Here is a 20,555-nt window from a genome sequence, read left to right on the forward strand (position 1 = left end):
GCAGGTTTTAATTTTGAATTTTCCTTGCAAGGCCAAGGCTGGTAAGCATCTTCCAAAAACGCTCAGGGTGGTTTAACTGGTGGATGCTTCCTTGAATATTTTCCTTAAACTCCTTGAAGATCAAACTTTTCATTCAAAATACTGCCAAGAAAAGTGACTTAGTACTTTATGCTAGTAATGCCCAACAGGTGGGCACAAGGATGACCGAACTAGTTAGAAAACAACAATAATCATGTGGTGCTTTACACAGAAATCAGTTTGCGTGCAACACCTGCAGATGTCTTTAAGAATTATTTTCAAGTGTCAGTTTTGGGGGCTTTATCCAGGAGTCATTATTATGATTAGATATTTCTGAGGCTAACAGGGAGAAGGAAAGGACGACTGGCTGTTCAGCTGCAAGCGCTAAGACATAAAAGATCAAAATCAACAATGTGATAAATGTGGTCTGGCCTCTAGGAAGGCGTACGATGAAAAATCGTCTCCAACCTGACAACTGACTCAACATCCTTACACAGATGAAATGTGATAAAAGAATGAGGGTGGAAATGAGAGGGACAAGAGGGAAGGGAACGTCACAAAAAGCTGACAAGGGATGTGAGGATGATAAGAGGCAAGAGGGGGCCAGGGTCGGTGCTTAGAGGCTTGTCCTAGACCTCTTTGCACTAGGAGGAGGGCCTCAGGTTGGCTTCCTTTGAAGCACAGAGATGGGGCTCATTTTATAAGTGGTGTTTTGAGTGGCCACCACATCCTACTTTCTTGCTCTGTTTCACGCACTGTGATGGGAACATCACATCTTCAGGAGGATGACGTTCTAACAGAAAGAACAATCCACGGTAAAAATATTCAGAGGAACTCTTGACAGTCCTGAAGCGATTCATACATGCTGCATTACACATGCTGAAATGATCTGCAAACAGATATCAAGCAGACTAATTATGTGCTTTGTAAAAATAAATTTCTCAAATTTTTCAACAAGGATTTTGAAAAAACCTTGGGCAATTAAGTTGGAAAATGCGGTTTCTTTTCTTTTTCTTGTTTTTTTTTTATAGACATATTATTTAGAATTATGATCAAATCTTCTACAACGGTTGGAAGAGATGTTGGCCCATCTCTAGATTAAAAACAAACTGAAATAAATTAGATTTTATGTTGAAAAAAGTAATCCAGTTCAACAACCTATGTGCCAAGTTTCCCTCATATAATTGGAAACAGTCAAGCAATAAACTCTGAAAAAGGAATTTCTAATGGAAGCCTTGAAAACACTTGACTCCGGCTTTGCTACTGGGTGCCATAATAAATCCAGAAACTTAAAACCTCAGATATACTGGAGAAGGAAAAACTTTCAGTGGAGCTATGTAATGTATAGTCTAATATGAAATCTTAAGAGGCAAAAATCTCCTCCAGTGAAAGTTTCTTATACTTCATTCCCCAGGCACATAATTCTCTCACTTCACCCCCCCGAACCTCCATTGCCATTTCACTCTGTTACAGTAAAGATTATGAATGCTCAAGAAAGCCTCTTGGTTTTTTTGACGCAAAAATGTTATAATGTAGTATTTAACACCATTTAGAAGAGAGGGCTATAGAATACAGAAGCTAGGCTATGAGATTTGGGACAGTAGTTGAGTAAAATATTTATGACAGAATGGAGAGGCTCTTTTTGAATAATAGTTTTAGGCTGACTGAACTTGGGGGATAACAACCTTAGGTTGGTTGAAAACAACCTTAAAATTAAAACACCTCTACGGTACATTTTTTTTTTAAACGGTGGCAGACATTATGTAAGTTTATTGTTACAAGAAATGTAGGTCATTTATAGCTTTTACTAGGGATACACAGACAACCATCACTAGCAAAGTAACAATACTGAGTAAGATTACAGAAGGTTGCTAGTAAACTAAACGGAATGGCTTTACTAAAATAGCTGAGGAAAGTCTATTTGAAATGCAACCGTTTTTGCTCTAAACTGCTACCTGCCTTCATAGGTGAAAATAGTGCTCTCTGTTTTAAGATTGCATAAAGGAAAAAATTCATCTGTGTCTATTTGCCTCTGGATCATACCTTTCTCGTGGTGGTGGGTCAAAATATAAATCAGATCTGGCTCAGTGTTTTCCCACTCTTGACACCCACAAGGAATGGAGAGAAACATTACGTCAAGCTCCACATGCATATAACCACTCTTTTATGAAAATGGAGGGAGGACTCTGAAGGACCGGTTGGAGGCGGGAAGACCTGAAATCCTGGCTGATTTTCTTAAAAGGATCATTTTGAAGATCAAGTTTAATGGATTCCAGCTAGTAATGGGAATCTGAGAATTATATTTAATATATCAAAAAGCCCAATGGGAAATAGAGATTCACCAGCAACTAAGTTGCAAAAGTGAAGGTTTTGTATTGTTTTTTATTAAAAAAAAATTTTTTTTAACGTTTATTTATTTTTGAGAGACAGAGAGAGACAGAGCGTGAGTGGGGAGGGGGCAGAGAGACAGGGAGACACAGAATCCAAAGCAGGCTCCAGGCTCTGAGCTGTCAGCACAGAGCCTGACGCGGGGCTCGAACTCATGGACCACGAGATCATGACCTGAGCCGAAGTCGGATGCTTAACCGACTAAGCCACCCAGGCGCCCCTGTTTTTATTTTTTGATAGAATTATACCAAGTCAGTTCAATAAAACAGGTTATCTCATAATTATCAGAAGCAGTGATTGGCATGATATAGGTCTTTGATGAATAAAAAAAAAAAGCACACTGAATTGATTAAATTAATAAATGCTGCTTATTCGGCAGACAAAATCTTTCAGAGACACGAGTTCCCTAGGGATAAAATTAGCTGCCGTTTAAAAGGTAGGGAAGAACCACTTGCCCGTTTCAATCGCTTCATTTCACAGTTGAGGTAGCTAACTGAGGCTTAGCGAAGTAAGGAATTTGGCCAGAGTCCTTATGTGAGGGAGCCGACAGTCAAATCCAATTCTAAAAGATCAATTCTTCCCACTCTTCTAAGTGGTCTCCTTCCTCTGAGATGTTCCTAGTTTTAGCTTTCTCTCCACTCTCAACTGTGCACTAACACATTGGTTTTACTATTAACTGTGACAATTTCTGTGGTTCAGATAAAGGGCTGAGAAAATACGTCAAGCTGCTATCACAGGACAATCTTAGATAATATTAATAATAAAAAACATGGGGATGAAAGAAATGGTATTTGAGTGTGATACTTTTCATTGGGCAAATTCTAAGGTATTCAAACAACAGTCCAAGCTTGGTGGATATATTTTTAAAAAATGACAGATCACCTGCCTGTAATAATAATGTGTGCGTGGTTATCCCCGGCCCCAGTTACCCTTCCATCCAAGGACCAGATGTGCCCTCTAAATTAGGGGGCTGGGCAATCAGACAAATACAAATTGAGGGGTGTTCTGCAAACAACTATCAGTGGGCTGGAAATGGGGAACCACTCCAGAATAATGGAAAGCTAAAAGACAGGACAATTAAATTCAATGTATGATCCCTGAATGGATACTAGATCAAACCAAAGCAAAACAAACCACAACCAGCTATTGGGAAAAAAAAAAAAAAAAAAGAGTTATAAAGGGATACAGTTGGGAAATTTGAATGTGGACTGTGTATTAGGTGATGCTACTGTATTGTTGAATGTCTTGAATGTGATAGCCATACTGTAGTTACGTAGGAGGATATCTTTGTTCCTAGAGGATACTTAGAAGTGTACACAGGGTGAAATGATACATGCGTCTAACTCAGATTGGGGGTGGGAGGGAGGGAGAGAGAGTAGAGAGGAGGAGGAAGGAGGGAAAAGGCCTCACGTGCAGGATGCAGAAGAGGCTTGTGTCATTCACAAATATGCGAAGGGGTGAAAGGTACGTGTGAGTGTTCACACGACTATTCCTAAGACTTTTCTGTAGGTTTGTAATTTTTCAAAATAAAAGGCTGGGGAAGAACTTAAGAGAGCTAGGAAGTAATCCTGCGTGTGCCTAGAGGGGAGAGATGGGGCCCTTAAAGCCAAGTTGTTTCTGACACTGCATGGCTGCAAAAGGATTCTCTGTTTTGAGATTTGACAGTCCGCTGTCAACCAAAGGGAAGAGGGCAAGTCAAGAGTGTTTGGAACATTTATAGGTTAAATTTCCTCCACTGGGATATTAGGGAACTTACATGATTTTTAATTAAGAAGGTAAACACTGTAACATTCACTTAAAAAAAACTACTTGGTACAAACTAGTTACACATTTGGTAAGAGTATAAATATTTTTGGAGTTGAAAAAGCCAATAAAAGGTAAAATCATTCTGATTTTAATGTTCACGTACATGTGTTCACTGGTTACTGCTTTGCATTTAATTTAAGACGGCCTTTTTAATAAGCAGAAAATGTGCATTTTTATATTGTTTAAATTTTAATATGGATTTTTGTTCAAAACAACACAGACATTCAGGCTACTTGTAAATGATACAAGATTTTTTGCTAATGAGGCATTATGTAGAACATATGCAAAAATCACAACTCAGTCTTCCAAAATAGACCACAATCACAGGAAAAAACATGATTTTAATAAAAAACAACAGCACTGGGCTTTTACTTCAAAGCAATTAAGGGCTTTGGATAACCAACAGTTTATGTCAAGTTGATGCCAAACCAAACTGGTCTATTAAACACATACTACGAAGAGTTTCTGTAATATTCTATGAAAAGGCTCTTTGCCATAAATATCAAGCACTGCACTCTGAAGATTACAACTACGTTAGGTTCATGTTTGAGAACAAGGAGCCCAACATCCTGATCAGACTTCTAGAATTTCAAATTTGAAATAATGTATCCGTGAAAGAGAAGTTTAAATATGTTTTCCATTTTGTGATTTTTCTTTACAGTAAATTATACCAAGTTTTATATTCTCCCCAACATTTTTTTCAACAGTTTTCCATTAGTCTCAAAAAATTGCTGTGACACATAAAATTTTGAGCTATGTGTAAACATACAAGAAAAAAAGACTTAAAGACCTTTATTGGAAGTCATTTCTTCAGTTTTCAACAACTGTATTTCAAGGAACAATATGCTATTTACTAAAGTTTATTTCTTTGGCCTCTGCAGCAAAAGTTCCTTTACCTGTAATACTCATTTTGTTTCTACTTCCAATTCTTTTTTTTTTTTATTTTTATTTAAAAAAAAATTTTTTTTAACCTTTATTTATTTTTGAGACAGAGAGAGGCAGAGCATGAACAGGGGAGGGGCAGAGAGAGAGGGAGACACAGAATCTGAAACAGGCTCCAGGCTCTGAGCAGTCAGCACAGAGCCTGACGCGGGGCTCGAACTCACAGACCGTGAGATCATGACCTGAGCCGAAGTCGGACGCTTAACCGACCGAGCCACCCAGGCGCCCCACTACTTCCAATTCTTGATGTGACAAAAGAAACTGCTACTGAGGGAGGGCCATAGTTTAGTTGTTAAGGTAAACTCGTCTAGGTGCATATGTTGGTGTCTCTTGCTGACAATATTCGTAGGAGAAAACATGCATACCTGTCTATCACTCTATTTCTTCCGCTGTTCTAGTCCTAGGATTGAAGGGCTTTTGGATTTCCATTTCAATGAACTGAACACTCAAGTTCCTAGGTGATCATATCCCTTTGGAAGAGGGAAATGGCCAACACAGTATCCATCCTACTCGTTGGGAATTTAGGAAGTATAACACAGAAAGTGGTCTCTGATAACCTTGCTACTCAGCTGTCGAGTAAAGGTGGTAAGGATGGGCTCCAAGCTTGGGCTTTTGGTCTAAGTGTAGAATGTTCATTTTTAGCTACTATCTTAAATATGGTTGTTGGCAATTTATTAAGATCATATTCAGGGTTGGGGTCTGGTCCTTCAGCACTGTTCCTCACAAGGAATCATGTCTTGGTTTTCCAATCAGACCAAGTCTAAACCAGTTCTTCCTGGGGGAACATGGATGACTTCTAGGTATTCAAGCTGGTTCAGAATCAGGGTTCACATTACATCCCCTAATATAATTCTCAAAAAGACTCATGTTTCTTTTGCCCTGCCCTTAGAAGGGTATATAAACATCACTAAACATATAGAATTTCATTAGATAATTTAATTAAATTTTACACATAACTTTTTAGGAACAGAAATTAACAGAGAGAATACTAATCTTTTGAGTCTCTGAAATATAAAGCTTCTTGTATATTTTCAGCCCACTTTATTGTTTTTAAAACAAGTCTCATAGGCATATTTTCCTAGTTTTTTTCAAATATTACCGTGTCAAGTTAGTTTGTTAAAGGAGGACTAAACTCTGAACCTGAAATGAAAGACTAGAAAATCATACTGGTGTTTCTAAGCATGACATCATATACACTGGAGAGGGGAAAAACGAATAGAGGCTCGAGGTCTGGTTTGAAGGACACTAAGAGAGAAAGAAGAGACCTAAGAGATAGCAAATGCAATGTGTAGACCTCATTTGGATTCCAATTCAGACAAACAGGACAAGACAGCTTCAGGGAAGTTTAAATAGGGACTGGGTACTAGAGAATACTAAGGAATTGCAATTAATTTTGTTAGATGTGATAACGGCATGGTGCCATGTTAAACAAATTCCCTATCAGAGATTTATATTAGAGTATTCCTACGTGAGATGACATCCCATCTGGCTGAGGCTGATTAATTCAAGAAAACAAAGTTGAAGGGATAGGTTAAACAAGATCGGGATCATGGTAGTGATCATTTAAGCTAAGTGATGGGTACCTGGAAATTCAAAATACCACTCCCTCTACTTCTAGGTCTCCTTGGTCCACAAAAAGAAACAGAAAGGAAAGAAAAGGAAACAAAAGGAAAAAAAAAAGGAACAAAGGGGAGAAAATAATTCAAGAAAGAACATGGTAAGAAGAGTCTTGCTGGAAACACAGTGTGGAAATACAAAATGAGGGAGAGGAATTAGAACCAAACCTGACAAAGGAGGATGGAAAAGAACATTGTAGACATTATAAAACATCAACACTGAAGGGGCAGCAAGTAGACTACTGAAGGGCTCCACTGTCATCCATGACAATCAACAGAATTTGAAGCAGATTTTGAATATTAGGAGAGGTGACAAGCATCTTTTTGGGGTAAAACAACCCCAACAACTTGGTACCGTATTACGGAACTCACTTTTAGTGCTGAAAAAAAAGTCAAATGAGGCTGGACTTATTCATAAGACATGCCAACAGCTGGGTCCTTGTCACACACCTTTCTCTCGGTGGCTGCAACTGGACGGCATCAGAACTTCCTACGGTTATGGTAAATGCAGCAAAAGGGGCCAAAGAGTGGGGGAACAAGGTGAGCCAGAGTAGGTTAGGGAGAAACATCCTTATACAGAGTTGTTGATAGCAGTTAGTAGGTCTAGAGCGGCTTCTATGAAGAACGTTAAGTGAAAACATGATTTTTAAAATAGACTAGACTTATCCTTCCATGGCATATGATAAAGTATTTTAAACTAATTTTGACCTTATCAAAGTGAGATTTCTGTTTTAACATACCTTTGATCTGTAGCCTGCTGTTCTCGAAGCTGAAGAAGAGAGAACTCAATTTCATTTTCTTTTCTCCTCAACTGAGTTTTCAGGATCTCAGCCAAGTGCTCTAACTCTTCTATCTGGCCTCTTTGTGACTGAATAACATTTTCTCTGAAATAAAGAACGTTTACAAGAATTTGTAGTTTGAGGAAAAATCTGCAGTATTTAAGATCAGGACAAAGAAAGTCCTTCATAATAAAGAGCAAGTAAGAGCTAAAAATTTTAGCTTAGGTGCCTCTGGACATAGTGAATAGTAGATTAAATGTGACGAGTTAGAAGTGCATATGGAACAATTCAAAATGTTGCTTTTTATATAATAATATCCTACGCAATAACCTGGACTTTGGTTCACTTCAATTCAGTAAGTATTGTTATTGGGTTACCTACTTTGTCCTCCACAACCTGGTCATAGATAATTTATATGCTTTTGCTCTATCCTATGTATATATGCATAGATCACTCAAATTAACACTTCAGAGAGAGAGAGAGAGAGAGAGAGAGAGAGAGAGAGAGAGAGAGAGAGAGAGCTCACAAGAAATTTGCAAAACAGAACAGAGGTTTTTTGCATATATTTATTTATCTCTACCATGGGTAGCAGTATCCCAGCGTAATGAGCCTCAGGAAACTGGTATGAACCTGGTTTTTCAGACTATTAGCAGGTAACAAGATTAGGTATAATCTTTTGGTTTTATTCCTTTACAGGATAGTCATGGCCGTGACTGGTATTTAAAATATTCAAAATAAAATAAAATAAAATATTCAAAAGAACTAGTTTGAAGCCCACACTATTCTTAAGCAATGGTCTAAAGTGTGATGCTTTGTTTTATGTTTTCTTTCCTCATTTAGAATGGTTACTTTTTGATGATCCAGGTGAAGGCCTGTCGATAAGGTGGAGCCTTATCTTCATTGCTGTGACTCAGACACTGAAGCCATGAGGCTTTCATTAACTGGAGAGGTAAGCTAAATGCGGCAGAAGTAACTTTTTCAAAACCAGAGTATGATGAAGAATGTAGTGCTATAGAATCACAGTGAAACAAAATCTGAAATCCATATGTATTTGATAACTCCAAACTTTTAAGCCACTCCCTCCAATTCTTTTTTTTTTAACTGCAAAAAGGCTAATTCGGGATTAAAAAAAAAATTACCTGTAATTTTTCTGAGCATGGAAATGCTGCCTCTAAAGCTTATACTATTCTAAATGACTGGGCTTTACGCCATTCCTTTGGGGAGAAAACTGTAATACAGAGACTATTCTATAAGCCCCTCCATTGATGCAGTCGGTTAAGTTGCTCATTTGCCTCATTTTATTGGAAACATGTTCTATAATATCTGTTCTTACCCCACGGATCAAGATGTATTTAGTGGAGCAAATTATTTGTACATAAGCCAATTGTGTTTAAAATAAAGGAAAGGGAGGGATCAAAAAAGACATGATCAATCAATAAATAAAGCTCTAAAATGACCATAAAAAGAATACATACAAATTTCTTATTTCTCCTCTGGCTTCTTCAAGTAAACTGCTGCCATGTTTTGTAAGCATGGGTTGTAGAGTTTCTGCTACGTCAATATCTTGGAAGCGAATACCTAAAAGTCAATCAGCAGGATTATAAAAGTGAAATTAATAAAGAAGGACTCTTGATTTGCTATCATAAAGGAATGTGTATATAAGAAAATTTCCTAAGTACTGAGATACAGGAGCTCTATAGTGCAGAGACTTAGAAATCCATTGCCCAAGGCAGTATCATTGGCATCAAGTGCACACAGCAGTAAGTATTGCCCATTAAACAAATTCTGCTATGGAAACCAAATGACCTAGAAATAATTTGACTCCACTTAGATTTATAACTCCTAAAGTCATTCTGAAAGAACCAAAGTCTTCAGTTCAGGGCTTTACGACATAAACTCAGGTATGAATGAAGGAAAGAGATTTCAATGACTTAACTTCCCCACCCCCCCCATATTTTGGCTAAAGACTTTTATTTTTATTTTTTTATTAAATTTTTTTTTCATGTTTTATTTTTTTGAGAGAGAGAGAAAGACAGAATGCAGGTGGAGGAGGGGCAGAGAGAGAGAGAGACACAGAATCTGAAGCAGGCTCCAGCCAGGTTCTGATCTGTCAGCACAGAGCCCAACGTGGGGCTCGAACCCACAGACTGCAAGGTCATGACCTGAGCCAAAGTCAGACACTTAACTGACTGAGCCATCCAGGCATCCCTGGATGTAGATTTAAAAAATGTTTTATCCATTAGCCATTCACATTCCTTGCCCTTACATTTTGAACCTGATCTTCATTTGTGTGACTCACAGAGACTGTGAGTGTGAATCAAAATGTTCTACACTTTGGTTTATTCCATCTCAATAAGAAAATTCACATTTAAACAAAGGTAAGTCAAGAAGTGATCATGAATGAGATTCCTTTAAATAAAAAATTTTGCTGCTGCCCTAAAAATATAGTTTTTCTTGTAAAAGTCGTTACATGCAACTTCACAAGTCTAGTCCCGTTGTTAAAAGTGAGACATGATTTTAATTACATGATTGGATTACACTTACAAAATAATTAAGTAACTAGAGTTTCAAGTAGATTAAATATGACAAATAATTTAGATTTTTAGTGGAGCATAGTCTCAGATACGAGGTATAGATAAAAACTCTTTCTTGGGGCGCCTGGGTGGCTAAGTCGGGTAAGTGTGCGACTCTTGATTTTGGCTCAGATCATGATCTCACGGTCGATGGAGCCCCGCGTTGGGCTCTGCAGAATCTGAAGCAGCCTCGGGGCTCTGAGCTGCAAGCACAGAGCCTGATGTGGGGCTTGAACTCACAGACCGTGAGATCTCGACCTGAGCTGAAGTCGGCCTCTTAACTGACTGAGCCACTTAGGCGCCCCTATCCTTAAAATAATCTTTTTTTTTTTTTTTTAATTTTTTTTTTTAACGTTTTTTATTTATTTTTGAGACAGAGAGAGACAGAGCATGAACGGGGGAGGAACAGAGAGAGAGGGAGACACAGAATCGGAAGCAGGCTCCAGGCTCTGAGCCATCAGCCCAGAGCCCGACGCGGGGCTCGAACTCACGGACCGCGAGATCGTGACCTGAGCTGAAGTCAGCCGCTCAACCAACTGAGCCACCCAGGCGCCCCAAAATAATCTTAATACTTATGGTGTGATAGTGGTTTGCCAATGGTTACATTGTAAAACATACACACTTGATAAAAATCTTTGTTCCATTGGTTCTTCACAGTAAGGATTCTTTCTACATTACAATGATCACACGTTAAACCAGTACTTTCCATGCTTTATCCTGACAAGGCACGCATAGAAAAAGGTAGTATTTGTACAGCAGCTGGAGGGCAAGGCTGCTCATAGCCAGAGAGGATCTACTGTTTGCACCTGGCCACCCTACGCTGTGATATTTCTGACAAGTGTGGCCTAAGTCCCAAGCTCCAAGGCAGTCTTCGAGAGTCTATTCAGATTACTAAGGTATCAACCTTGATAATGGTGCCTGGAGTTTACTCAGAAAGAGAACGTATTCGTCATCAATTAGCACTTTGTGCAGCTTCTACCTCTTGGACTCTGTACCAAGCAGTGAAAAAGGTTTGAATTAGTATGATTTTTTTTTAACGTTTATTTATTTTTCTGAGAGAGAGAGGGGGACAGAGTGCAAGTGAGGGAGGGGCAGAGTGAGACACACAGAATCTGATGCAGGCTTCAGGCTCTGAGCAGTCAGCACACAGCCTAATGTGGGGCTTGAACCCACGAACCGTGAGATAAACGACCTGAGCTGAAGTCGGATGCTTAATCGACTGAGCCACCCAGGTGCCCCTGAATTACTAAGATTGTATAAACACAAGGAGAAATTCAAGCTATGTAGTCACACTGTAAAGACTGTGCAGCTCTTTTTTTTTCCTTCCATAAGAGAAAACTTCCATCAGACTCTTCTTTTTAAACAGCAATTCATAGTACTAGATTAGTTTGCCATATTCATATAAAATCTGGGTGTTGCTTTTTTATTTAGTATAAAAGACCTTACAGACCTTAGAGATCATCTTGCCCAGCTATAGTCACAGATGCTAAAACTACGTTTTGGAGTGGATAGGTGACTTTTGAAAGGTAAAATATTTTACCATGGCGTTATCATCTCTTGACTCTTTGGCTAATCTGCTGTTATCACTCCATTCTACAGATAGGAAGAATGAGGCTCTGAAAGGTCAAGTGCTCTCTTCCATGTTAATTAGCAGCAGAATAATTTTCTAATTTATAATTCATTATGATTGCTTTGGTTATTTTCAGTCTGTTGCCAACCTCACAAGCTAGAGTAGCTAAGCCCTGCCATCCCGCAGCTGTCTCCTAGGTGGAGGCCTTGGTGACTTCCAGAGAACTCTGCCTGGGGAAGAGATAGTGTCAATAATCAGTCTGGAGAAAAAAATAGAACAAAATTTTCTCCTTTTCTGTTTATATGGCATTTTTTTCCTCTCCTCAATGAATTGAAATGAAAGTTTTACATGATTTTTTTGTGTCCCTCAAAACGTTTGGTCTTGATGTGAAGCATGTTCCAAACAAAGATCAATTACGGCTATCATGTTATTTCCTTCCCTAGTTGATGAAATTTTAAAAATGTTACTTAAAATACTTACTGATCTTTCGCTTCATCATAAATAAATAAGTTCATCATGGGCGGAGAGAATTGGGGATTTTTATTAGAAGTATTTAGGTTCTTTTCATATTAAGTTTCATCTATGCAATTGAATTGCTTTGTAACCTGGGTACGTTTTAGGGGACTCATTTTCAAAACGAGGAAAGTGATTGACCTATGATCATTTTTGGAGACAGAGGAGGCCTTTATGGTCACTTGCTTAAATCCTTTCATCCTACATGTAAAGATCAAGGTCAGAATGATCAGATAGATGACTTGTCCAAGGTCACCAGACAGTAAGCAGAGGAGCAGGAACCCAGTTTTTGTAACCCTTAGTTATACCCATATTGCACTGTCATGCTGCTGCCATATGATGAAGGATTTAAACAATTCTGCAAATTTTATAAACAGCCTTCTGACAAAGAAATTAAGTGCGATCATAAATAAGCAAACTAGCTGGTTTCCTCGTTTGCCTGAGTCAATGCGATTTCCGTCTGCAACACAGAAAACCACTCAAACTAAACTTCTATTTTACGGTTGCACATGTATCTCCCGTATCAGGATAAAGAGTTACGTTCAAGGTGTTACCTAACAAATTTGGGTGTGATCTAGGGATTCTTGAATAAAAGGATCTTCATGTTAATATTAACATTTTATCAAAAAGCAAGTCAAAAACATTTTTCTTTCTAAAGTTACTCAAAACCATGAAAAATATGGAAATAAAACTCTGTGTGTGTGTAAAACAACCTATTAAAAGAGTTACATTTAGGATCTAATGTAAGTCAATATAAGCTTATTTTACCTTTCCTGGGGCATTCCTGTGAGCCTGCATTTTCATTCACTTTTCTACGCCCCGTGTTAACACGAGACTGCACGTAATTGTATGGTGTTTGCCTGTAACCCTGGATTTGAAGTTGCTGTTTGGTTGAAATGAGTCTGTTTTTGAGGACTTCATTCTGTCTTTCAAGCTCATGCACTTTCTCTTGCAGCCGCTCAATCATTTCTTCCATTTCCACATCTCGTCCCAGCCGCTTGGGGCCGCCACCACCCCGCTCATATCTTTTCTTGTCATTAACTAGCCGTATTAACTTGGTGGCCATTCTAGGGAAATAATAAAAAGATGAAAAGGAATGTGAGAAGTCAGCATAAAATGCATTCTGTTGAAAGGAACATAATCACTGTGAGGACTTCAGTGCAGAACCTGAATAATAAATTTCAGGTTTTGATGTAACTATTACTGCCTGTGAAGAATCCTTTGATGATAATTGAAACCACTGGGCAACAATCTGCTTTATAGCACTGACAAATAACAGTTTCCTAAGGCTTATCATTTAAGGTTAGTAAAGAGAGGACACATATTTACTCCATATGTTCCTCAAATGCAATTTTTAACGCATGACCTTATGTAGGAATGCTGTATGCACTTAAATGTAGCTACAGATTGTGGATGTGGTGGGTTATAATATGCAAGCCACAGTAAGTTACAGTTTTGAAAAGTGTTAAGACTATGCAGCACTGCTAAGTTTTAGGTGGACTGTTTTCAGTTTCTCTAGAATTAAGACATATTACAAATACAAGAAGATTAGAATGCACAGGTACACATTTATAAAAAGCCCAATGAAAAATTCAGAGGAACCAAAATGTGCCACTAAATGCTGCCTGGAACAAGAAATCCTCGTGTTTGATGGCAGAAAGTAATCAGATGCAAGAAGCGTTATTTTAATGCTACCTTTAAATTTAGACATAAGTTGTGCTTTTGACATCTCAGGAGTTTATACCTTTCATTCTTTTAAGTTTTGATAAAAACTGGTTAGACAGAACAAAAGACAGAAAGGGCACATGGGGGTGATGTAATATACACGTACGGAAAACATGCCTGACAGTGAGTGGAAAAATGTTGGCAGGACAAGAAAGAAAAGGTGGCTTTGATGAGAGACACAAGTTCAAGACTTTACAAAATTGGTCGCACATCTTCAATAGCTGATTCTGGTTTATAGTGAATCTATTTTTATAAAGAGCCAGACGGAGATTGAAAATAAAAACTCACTTCATTTTTCTTTAAATGGGGTTTGCTTTATTTTACCATGGTTATGGACAGAAGCTTTTACTTAAGAGAACAAAAGTGAAATAAAAAAATCCTTAATAGCTTTGGGATGTCATAGAACAACCTTTTTTTGCCCTGAGCAGAGTCCTCTGTAAGAGCGGTAGTAATACAGGTCTATCTACACTTCTAGCTACCCGGCCTACAGCATGTGGCATCAGGGAGAGCTATGCATAACATAATCAGTTAAGATTGTTTTCTCTTTCCCTTGAGGCAAATCCATTAAACATGCTTTATAAGGGATACAGGATAATAAAAACCAAGATCCAAGAGTACCACAAACACTCTAGTAAAATAATCAATGGATTAGTTCCTTTTCCACCTAATCCAAAGAATGATATATCATTGGGAAATTGGGGCAGGTATCATAAGCCCAACAGAGCCACACACTCCATCTATCCCTTTAATGAGTTTAGCATCCTTAGCCCCGCCCAGTGGCTTAGCCACAGAAATATGGTAGCCATCCAACTGAGATGTCGAGCTAAATATCTGAATCTTTTGTTACCAAGAGACTTTCACAGAGATAGAGATTACATCCAAAGGACACAGGTTTAATATAAAAAGTCAGTCAACATGTGGAGAATAACAAATGACCCAAATTTTGAAGGAAAGAAAAGCACATCAATAGAGTGGCTTTAAGTTCCTTCAAGGATGTACAAATAAACTTTTTGTCAAGAAACCTAAGATCGCATGTTTGTACAGGAATAGCAATAATTTTCATTTGTTTCAGGTGATTATTTTGTAACATTAAAGAATCATAAGTGATCTGGTAAAGTTTGAGTACTTATTTAAAAAGGTGGTTTATCAAATCTACATTTATACCAACGTGATACTAATTCCTTAAATTTATCTTAAGGATAAATTTAAAAGCAGTTCTGGACCGCCTGGCTGGCTCAATCGGTAAAGCACGTGACTCCTGATCTTGGGGTTGTAAGTTCGAGCCCCATGTTGGGTGTAGAGATTACTCAAAAATAAAATCTTAAAAAAATAAATAAAAGCAGTTTTACACATGTTTGTAGGTAGTGTCAGTGGCATAAAATTCAGAAAGGATTTAGAGCTTTGGGTCATAGTGGTCCTTGGTTCACTACTCTCAGGGCTATATAAAATAAAATTCCAAGAGCTTAAATGGCTTCAGCCTAATACCATAGGCTAGTGGCAGAGAAATAATAGAACACATGTATACAACTTGACTCCTAGCCGAGTCCTTTTTCTATTAAACTACATGGCTCGTTATTAGGTTGTTTTATATTTTCTGGCTAGGACAGATTACTAATGAGGTCAAGGTTGTGAATTCAATTATTTAACTGGCCAATTAGGCTTACAAAGGAAAAAAAATGGTTCTGTGGTCATAGACTGCATCCCTCATTCTGATAGGACATGTGTGTGTTACTGGTCAGAAAAGGAATCAGGTAAGCGAATCACAGGTCTTGAAAAACCATGTTATCAGGACTCAAAAATGAACTCAAAAGCCCCCCACCCAGCAGGTCAGTGAGTCATTAAAACAAAGCCCACAGAGTACAGATAAATTCTTAGCAGGATAAATTCTAATCAGAAAAGACCTCCCCCTGCCCCCCCCCCCCCACCCCATACCATCATCTTTCTTCCATGGCTGTCCCACCTTTCCATTTAGCCTAGAACATGAATGTGAATACAGGCCTGTGCAAGCTTACAAATGGGAATGTACTTCTTTGTTTTTAAGGTCATACATTCCAAAGATAGTAATGGTGTTTGTGAACAAGAAAGAATGAAAGAAAGTCTACTCTTAAGAAGTTATCCCTGTAAAAATTTCTTGCACACAAATCAAGTGACAATGTTTCTTTAGAAACAGTAAGAACTCTTTGAAATATAGGTTCTAGACTAATCCAAGCAAAGTTAAATATGTTCCAGACATTGAAGTGAGGTTTTCATTAGTAAACCCCCAATCTTAAGGGAACGTGTATCCTAACAAGTTAGAATAGCTAATTACTTTTTCAAACTTTCATTTTAAAACCAAGACATTTAAAAAACAGATGCTTTGGCCATTTGCTTATTAAACTATAAATATTAAACCAGAAGTTATTTATAGATATGATACACTTGTACTCTTAGTTATTAGCTCTTGCTTTCAAATAGCAACTTCAGACATAATAAACACTCATAATCTTTTTGGTTTATTATTCTATTTTGTAAGATTTTCCATTTTTAAAAATTGTATTTATTTACAACCTGCCTTGTTCCAAAAAAGATTCCAGGTGGAGTTTTCAATTAAGTTTATAAAACAGCATATCCTCCAAACTTTACAGAGTCAGGAAAAAAAGCTAAAAGCTTTTTATCATAACCTTTTAATTTTATCCTCTTGCTTGTGGGCATGCTGTTTAAGTAAAATGTTCTCATCATGCAAACGCAAAAATCTGTCTTCCAGTTCCTCACGACTGATACGTGACACTGCCTGGCGAGACTTCACTGTCCGTGTTGTTGAAGTTTCTGTAAAAATGCCAAGGTAATTAACAGTGGGATTACTTAACATAGTCTCTAAAAAGATAACAGTTGATATTAATATAATCTCTGATGCACTCATCTTTGTTCCTTTCTGACATATAATTAAGATTGTTGTAGAAAATGTTGTAACATTGTTTATGTCACCAAGCAGAGGGGAGAATAAAAATCTTTGCTATTACAGTTTATGTGCAATCTTAAGGATTTCAGTAATAATAATATCCATTCAAATGATATTGAAATGACCATTCTTTAAGACTGTAAGAGAATTCTGATCGAATAAGATTTTTCAATTTATATGCTCAATGTTGAAAAAAACAAATTAAAAGTCAAAGTATCTGAAAGTTTTTTTTTCTTTGTTTTTTTTTTTTTTTTTTTACAAAAGAGTTGTAACAATAATTTGGTGAACACAGGATATATTTCAGAGGTATGTATGTGTTTTGGGTTACAGAACATAAACTGTAAAATTTGCAAGTCCACACAACAAAATCAACCAACCTTTACAAATTTATAAGCTATTTTACATATTTTAAAAGAACTTTTATATCTTTAAGCATGTGTATGTTTTTTTTTTTTTTATATATGCTTAAATTTGGTATTTTCCGTATCACTGGCTAATTTTCATCAATCATCCAAAAGAAACAAAGAACAAACGGACAAAGATTAAAGCCCCTACGGTGCGTTCCTCAGGGCAAGAATTGAACTTAAAGTAGCAAATTCCAATAAATAGCTTTGCACAATTAAAATTTATTGGTATTTGGATACTTGGTACTCTACCAAAGACCTAAAACAAAGCTTATACATACTTTTCATTTTAAAAAATAAAATTTGTAGACTTGGACTTATCTTTTTCAATAAAAAGCATACTGACCACCTTTCTGTGGTAGTTCAAGGTGGCCACTTGAACTGTTGTAACAAACAGGTGTATGAAGACACCTCAGTGGAGTGTATTTTACATCACAGCCATCTCAATGACAAATGCACTGGCACGACATGCTGTATACACCAAAACATAGCTCTATACTCTCAACTGTTCCTCAAAGCAGTTATTTTACTTTTTCAATTTTAAAGTGCTTTTTGAGCTCTCTAGCAACCACTAAGTGATAAAAGGATACAGAAAACCTTTAATGTATATTAATTTGATAAAACAAAGTCAATATCGCTTGGATAAACAAACCATTTTGAGGTACTCTACTTGAAAGGCAAAAATTTTTAAATATGGCATTTCCTGCCATATAAAATTTCAACATAAAGAAACATTTTAATGGTGAATGTGATTTAAACCAGGCAATTCGGTTTGGAGGCTTGATGCTCTCTGCGTAGTTCCTACTGATGTGTGGAATTTTAAAAAGATGATTTATAACAATTCTTTATCAGAACAGAGGGGGATTTTACAGTTTCTATGAGCTGTTGATAATTGATGCATGCAGTAAAATACCATATGTTGTTCTAAACTCTCCGTGTGCCTGTTTAGTCCAATCAAGAGCTATATAGTTACTTAAATGGCTTCATTGGTGAGGATATCAGAAATACTTTAAATTAACAGAAAAGAAGTTACTGATCAAAGTTCATAACGATAATAAATAACAGCTGGCCGTACCTTGTAACCCTCCCATTCCAGAGAGGTTTAGACCTGTATCTTTCACAGGCAGGTCTCCTGCCGTCTCATCAGTTGGACCAGACATGGCCTGTCTGTGGAGAAAAGAAAACGCAAATAAAATCTTCTCAACATACAACATTATGCAATGGAATGAACCAAATAAAATGAATAAGGCACTATGACTTTAATGGACTTCTTAATGCTCACATGTGCTCTTGAAGAAGATGAAAGCTTCATTTTAAAAGTAATACTACGTTCAATCATGGAGACAGTGTTCCTTTCAACAGTGCATTTCCTATAGTTTGCTTAGGAAATGAGGTAAGATTATCATTCTTCCTTCTCTCTTCTTATTTCTCTGTCTGAAACAAAAACAAACTCCCCCCTAATTTAAGAAATACTTTCCTCTCCATCCCCCTTTCCCTTTTGTGCCCCCCAAAGCAAGCAGGTACCTTGAAAAAAACCAGTCAGAAACTTGATTCAAATGGTTGTTCTATTATTTACTAGCTGGTGAAGTCACCTAATCTGAGTTTCAGTTCCTTAATCTCAGTATTTCTTAAAAGGTCATCTTACTTTGTTTTACACACACACACACACACACACACACACACACACACACACACACACACACACCCTTACATAGTATATATGTATGTATACAAGTAAACTCTACCCCCAACATGGGGCTCAAACTCATGACCTGGAGATCAGGAGTCACATGCTCTACCGACAACTGAGCCAGCCAGGTGCCTCAGTTCCTTAACTTCAAAAATGGAGAAAATAATACCGATCTCATAGAGTTATTCTAAGGGTGAGATGGTAAATTAATAGCAGTGAGCACATTTGCCTGGGAGGTCAATACTACTTGAATATTAACTTCCAGTTTGGTGCACAAATGAGTGGGTAGGTCCAAGTTTTGCAAAAAGATGCTTCATAAATTCGCCCACTGAGTTTTTGTTCTGTCCTGTCTCTGTCGCCACGAGGCCTAGTCCCAGGGCTTCCTACCTCAACATACAAGCTGTCCAGTTAATTCTGGCATCTTTACAGTTTCTATTCTTCACAGAGATGCCCCACAGTAACTCAGTTTTGTATGTGGATGTAAACGGTCCGTGCAATGTCTAGTATGTGGAAAAAGAAAGATTGCGTATTTTCATTTCGAATTACCTCGAAAGCCAAATGCAAACTACCAGTGAGATGCCCTAAGGCAGAGGTTCTCAATCTCTAGAACGGCGGGCCTAGAATGGAAAGTCCAAGAGAGTACCAAATGTGTCCTGTGCACCTCTGTCCTGTACTCTCAGAGGCTAGCACAGAGCTTGGCACATAGCAGGCATTTGCTAAATCCTTGTTGAATGAAGGGAATCCATGGAGCTTTAGGGTCTGGGGACCCAAGAGATGGTTTATCAAATCTTGTATGCATATTTGTATATGCACACTATCTTTTAGGGAAAGGGCTCATAACTTTTACTGTAACTTACCGAAGGCTGAGAACCACTGCATTCAGTTGTGACACAAACAATTAACAGAGAGATTAATTAACCTGAGAGATCATCTCCTACTTCTGGAAACACTACTACAGAAAAGGTGGATTTTAGGAAGCAAATCATCAACAGTTTAAACATAGGACACTTGTGAAAATGCTAACGTTGCCATAACAGAGTTATGGTAGCTTTTATGATCACGACGACGATGATAGTTAACGTTTACTTACTGAATGCTTACTAAAATGTGCCAGACACTCTTCTGAGTGCTCTGATTAGGAATTAATCAATTATCTCACAATATCCCTGTGAGGTTGTGACACAAGTGGTTCTTACTTTACAAATGAAAAAACCTGGACACATCCTAGGGAGCTTGCCTAAGGTCACGCACCTAAGAAGTAGGCGTCTGGTCACAGGTTTGTCATGGTTGGGAAGGTGGAGGGAGGGCAGTGTTACTGGCATCCAGAGGCCACAGATGATGTTAAACATCCTACAGTACATGGGAACCACAGCAAAGAATTAATTACCTGGCCCCACAAGTTAACAATGTCGAGGCTGAGAAATCCTGTACCGCCTGTAACGCTGTAATGCTGAGAAATCCACGCTGTAACGCCTCTGCATCCCATCTCATGTCATCCCTCCTCGCTCACCATGCCCAATCACACTCCTACATTAGGTTCCTCAAATCCAGGGTCCCCTTCGCCTTGCTCAAAGCCTTTGCATTAGCTGGCTC

At 37.8% G+C, this 20,555-nt stretch overlaps 1 protein-coding gene across 1 annotated transcript in view; it reads right to left on the minus strand.

Moving 5' to 3' along the window:
* RPGRIP1L (RPGRIP1 like) overlaps nucleotides 1-20,555 on the minus strand; it is a 92,658-nt gene that overhangs the window by 71,204 nt on the left and 899 nt on the right. The window contains exons 2-6 of the mRNA XM_019455924.2: nucleotides 18,348-18,439; nucleotides 16,591-16,735; nucleotides 12,974-13,272; nucleotides 9,025-9,127; nucleotides 7,511-7,654 (exon numbers count right to left, since the gene is read on the minus strand). Coding sequence (XP_019311469.2) covers nucleotides 7,511-7,654; nucleotides 9,025-9,127; nucleotides 12,974-13,272; nucleotides 16,591-16,735; nucleotides 18,348-18,432 — 776 coding nt within the window. The 5' untranslated portion in view covers nucleotides 18,433-18,439. The remainder of the gene's footprint in view (nucleotides 1-7,510; nucleotides 7,655-9,024; nucleotides 9,128-12,973; nucleotides 13,273-16,590; nucleotides 16,736-18,347; nucleotides 18,440-20,555) is intronic.

Source organism: Panthera pardus, unplaced genomic scaffold, assembly GCF_024362965.1.
Source record: "Panthera pardus isolate Hobbes unplaced genomic scaffold, ASM2436296v1 HiC_scaffold_18, whole genome shotgun sequence".
NCBI lineage: Eukaryota > Metazoa > Chordata > Mammalia > Carnivora > Felidae > Panthera > Panthera pardus.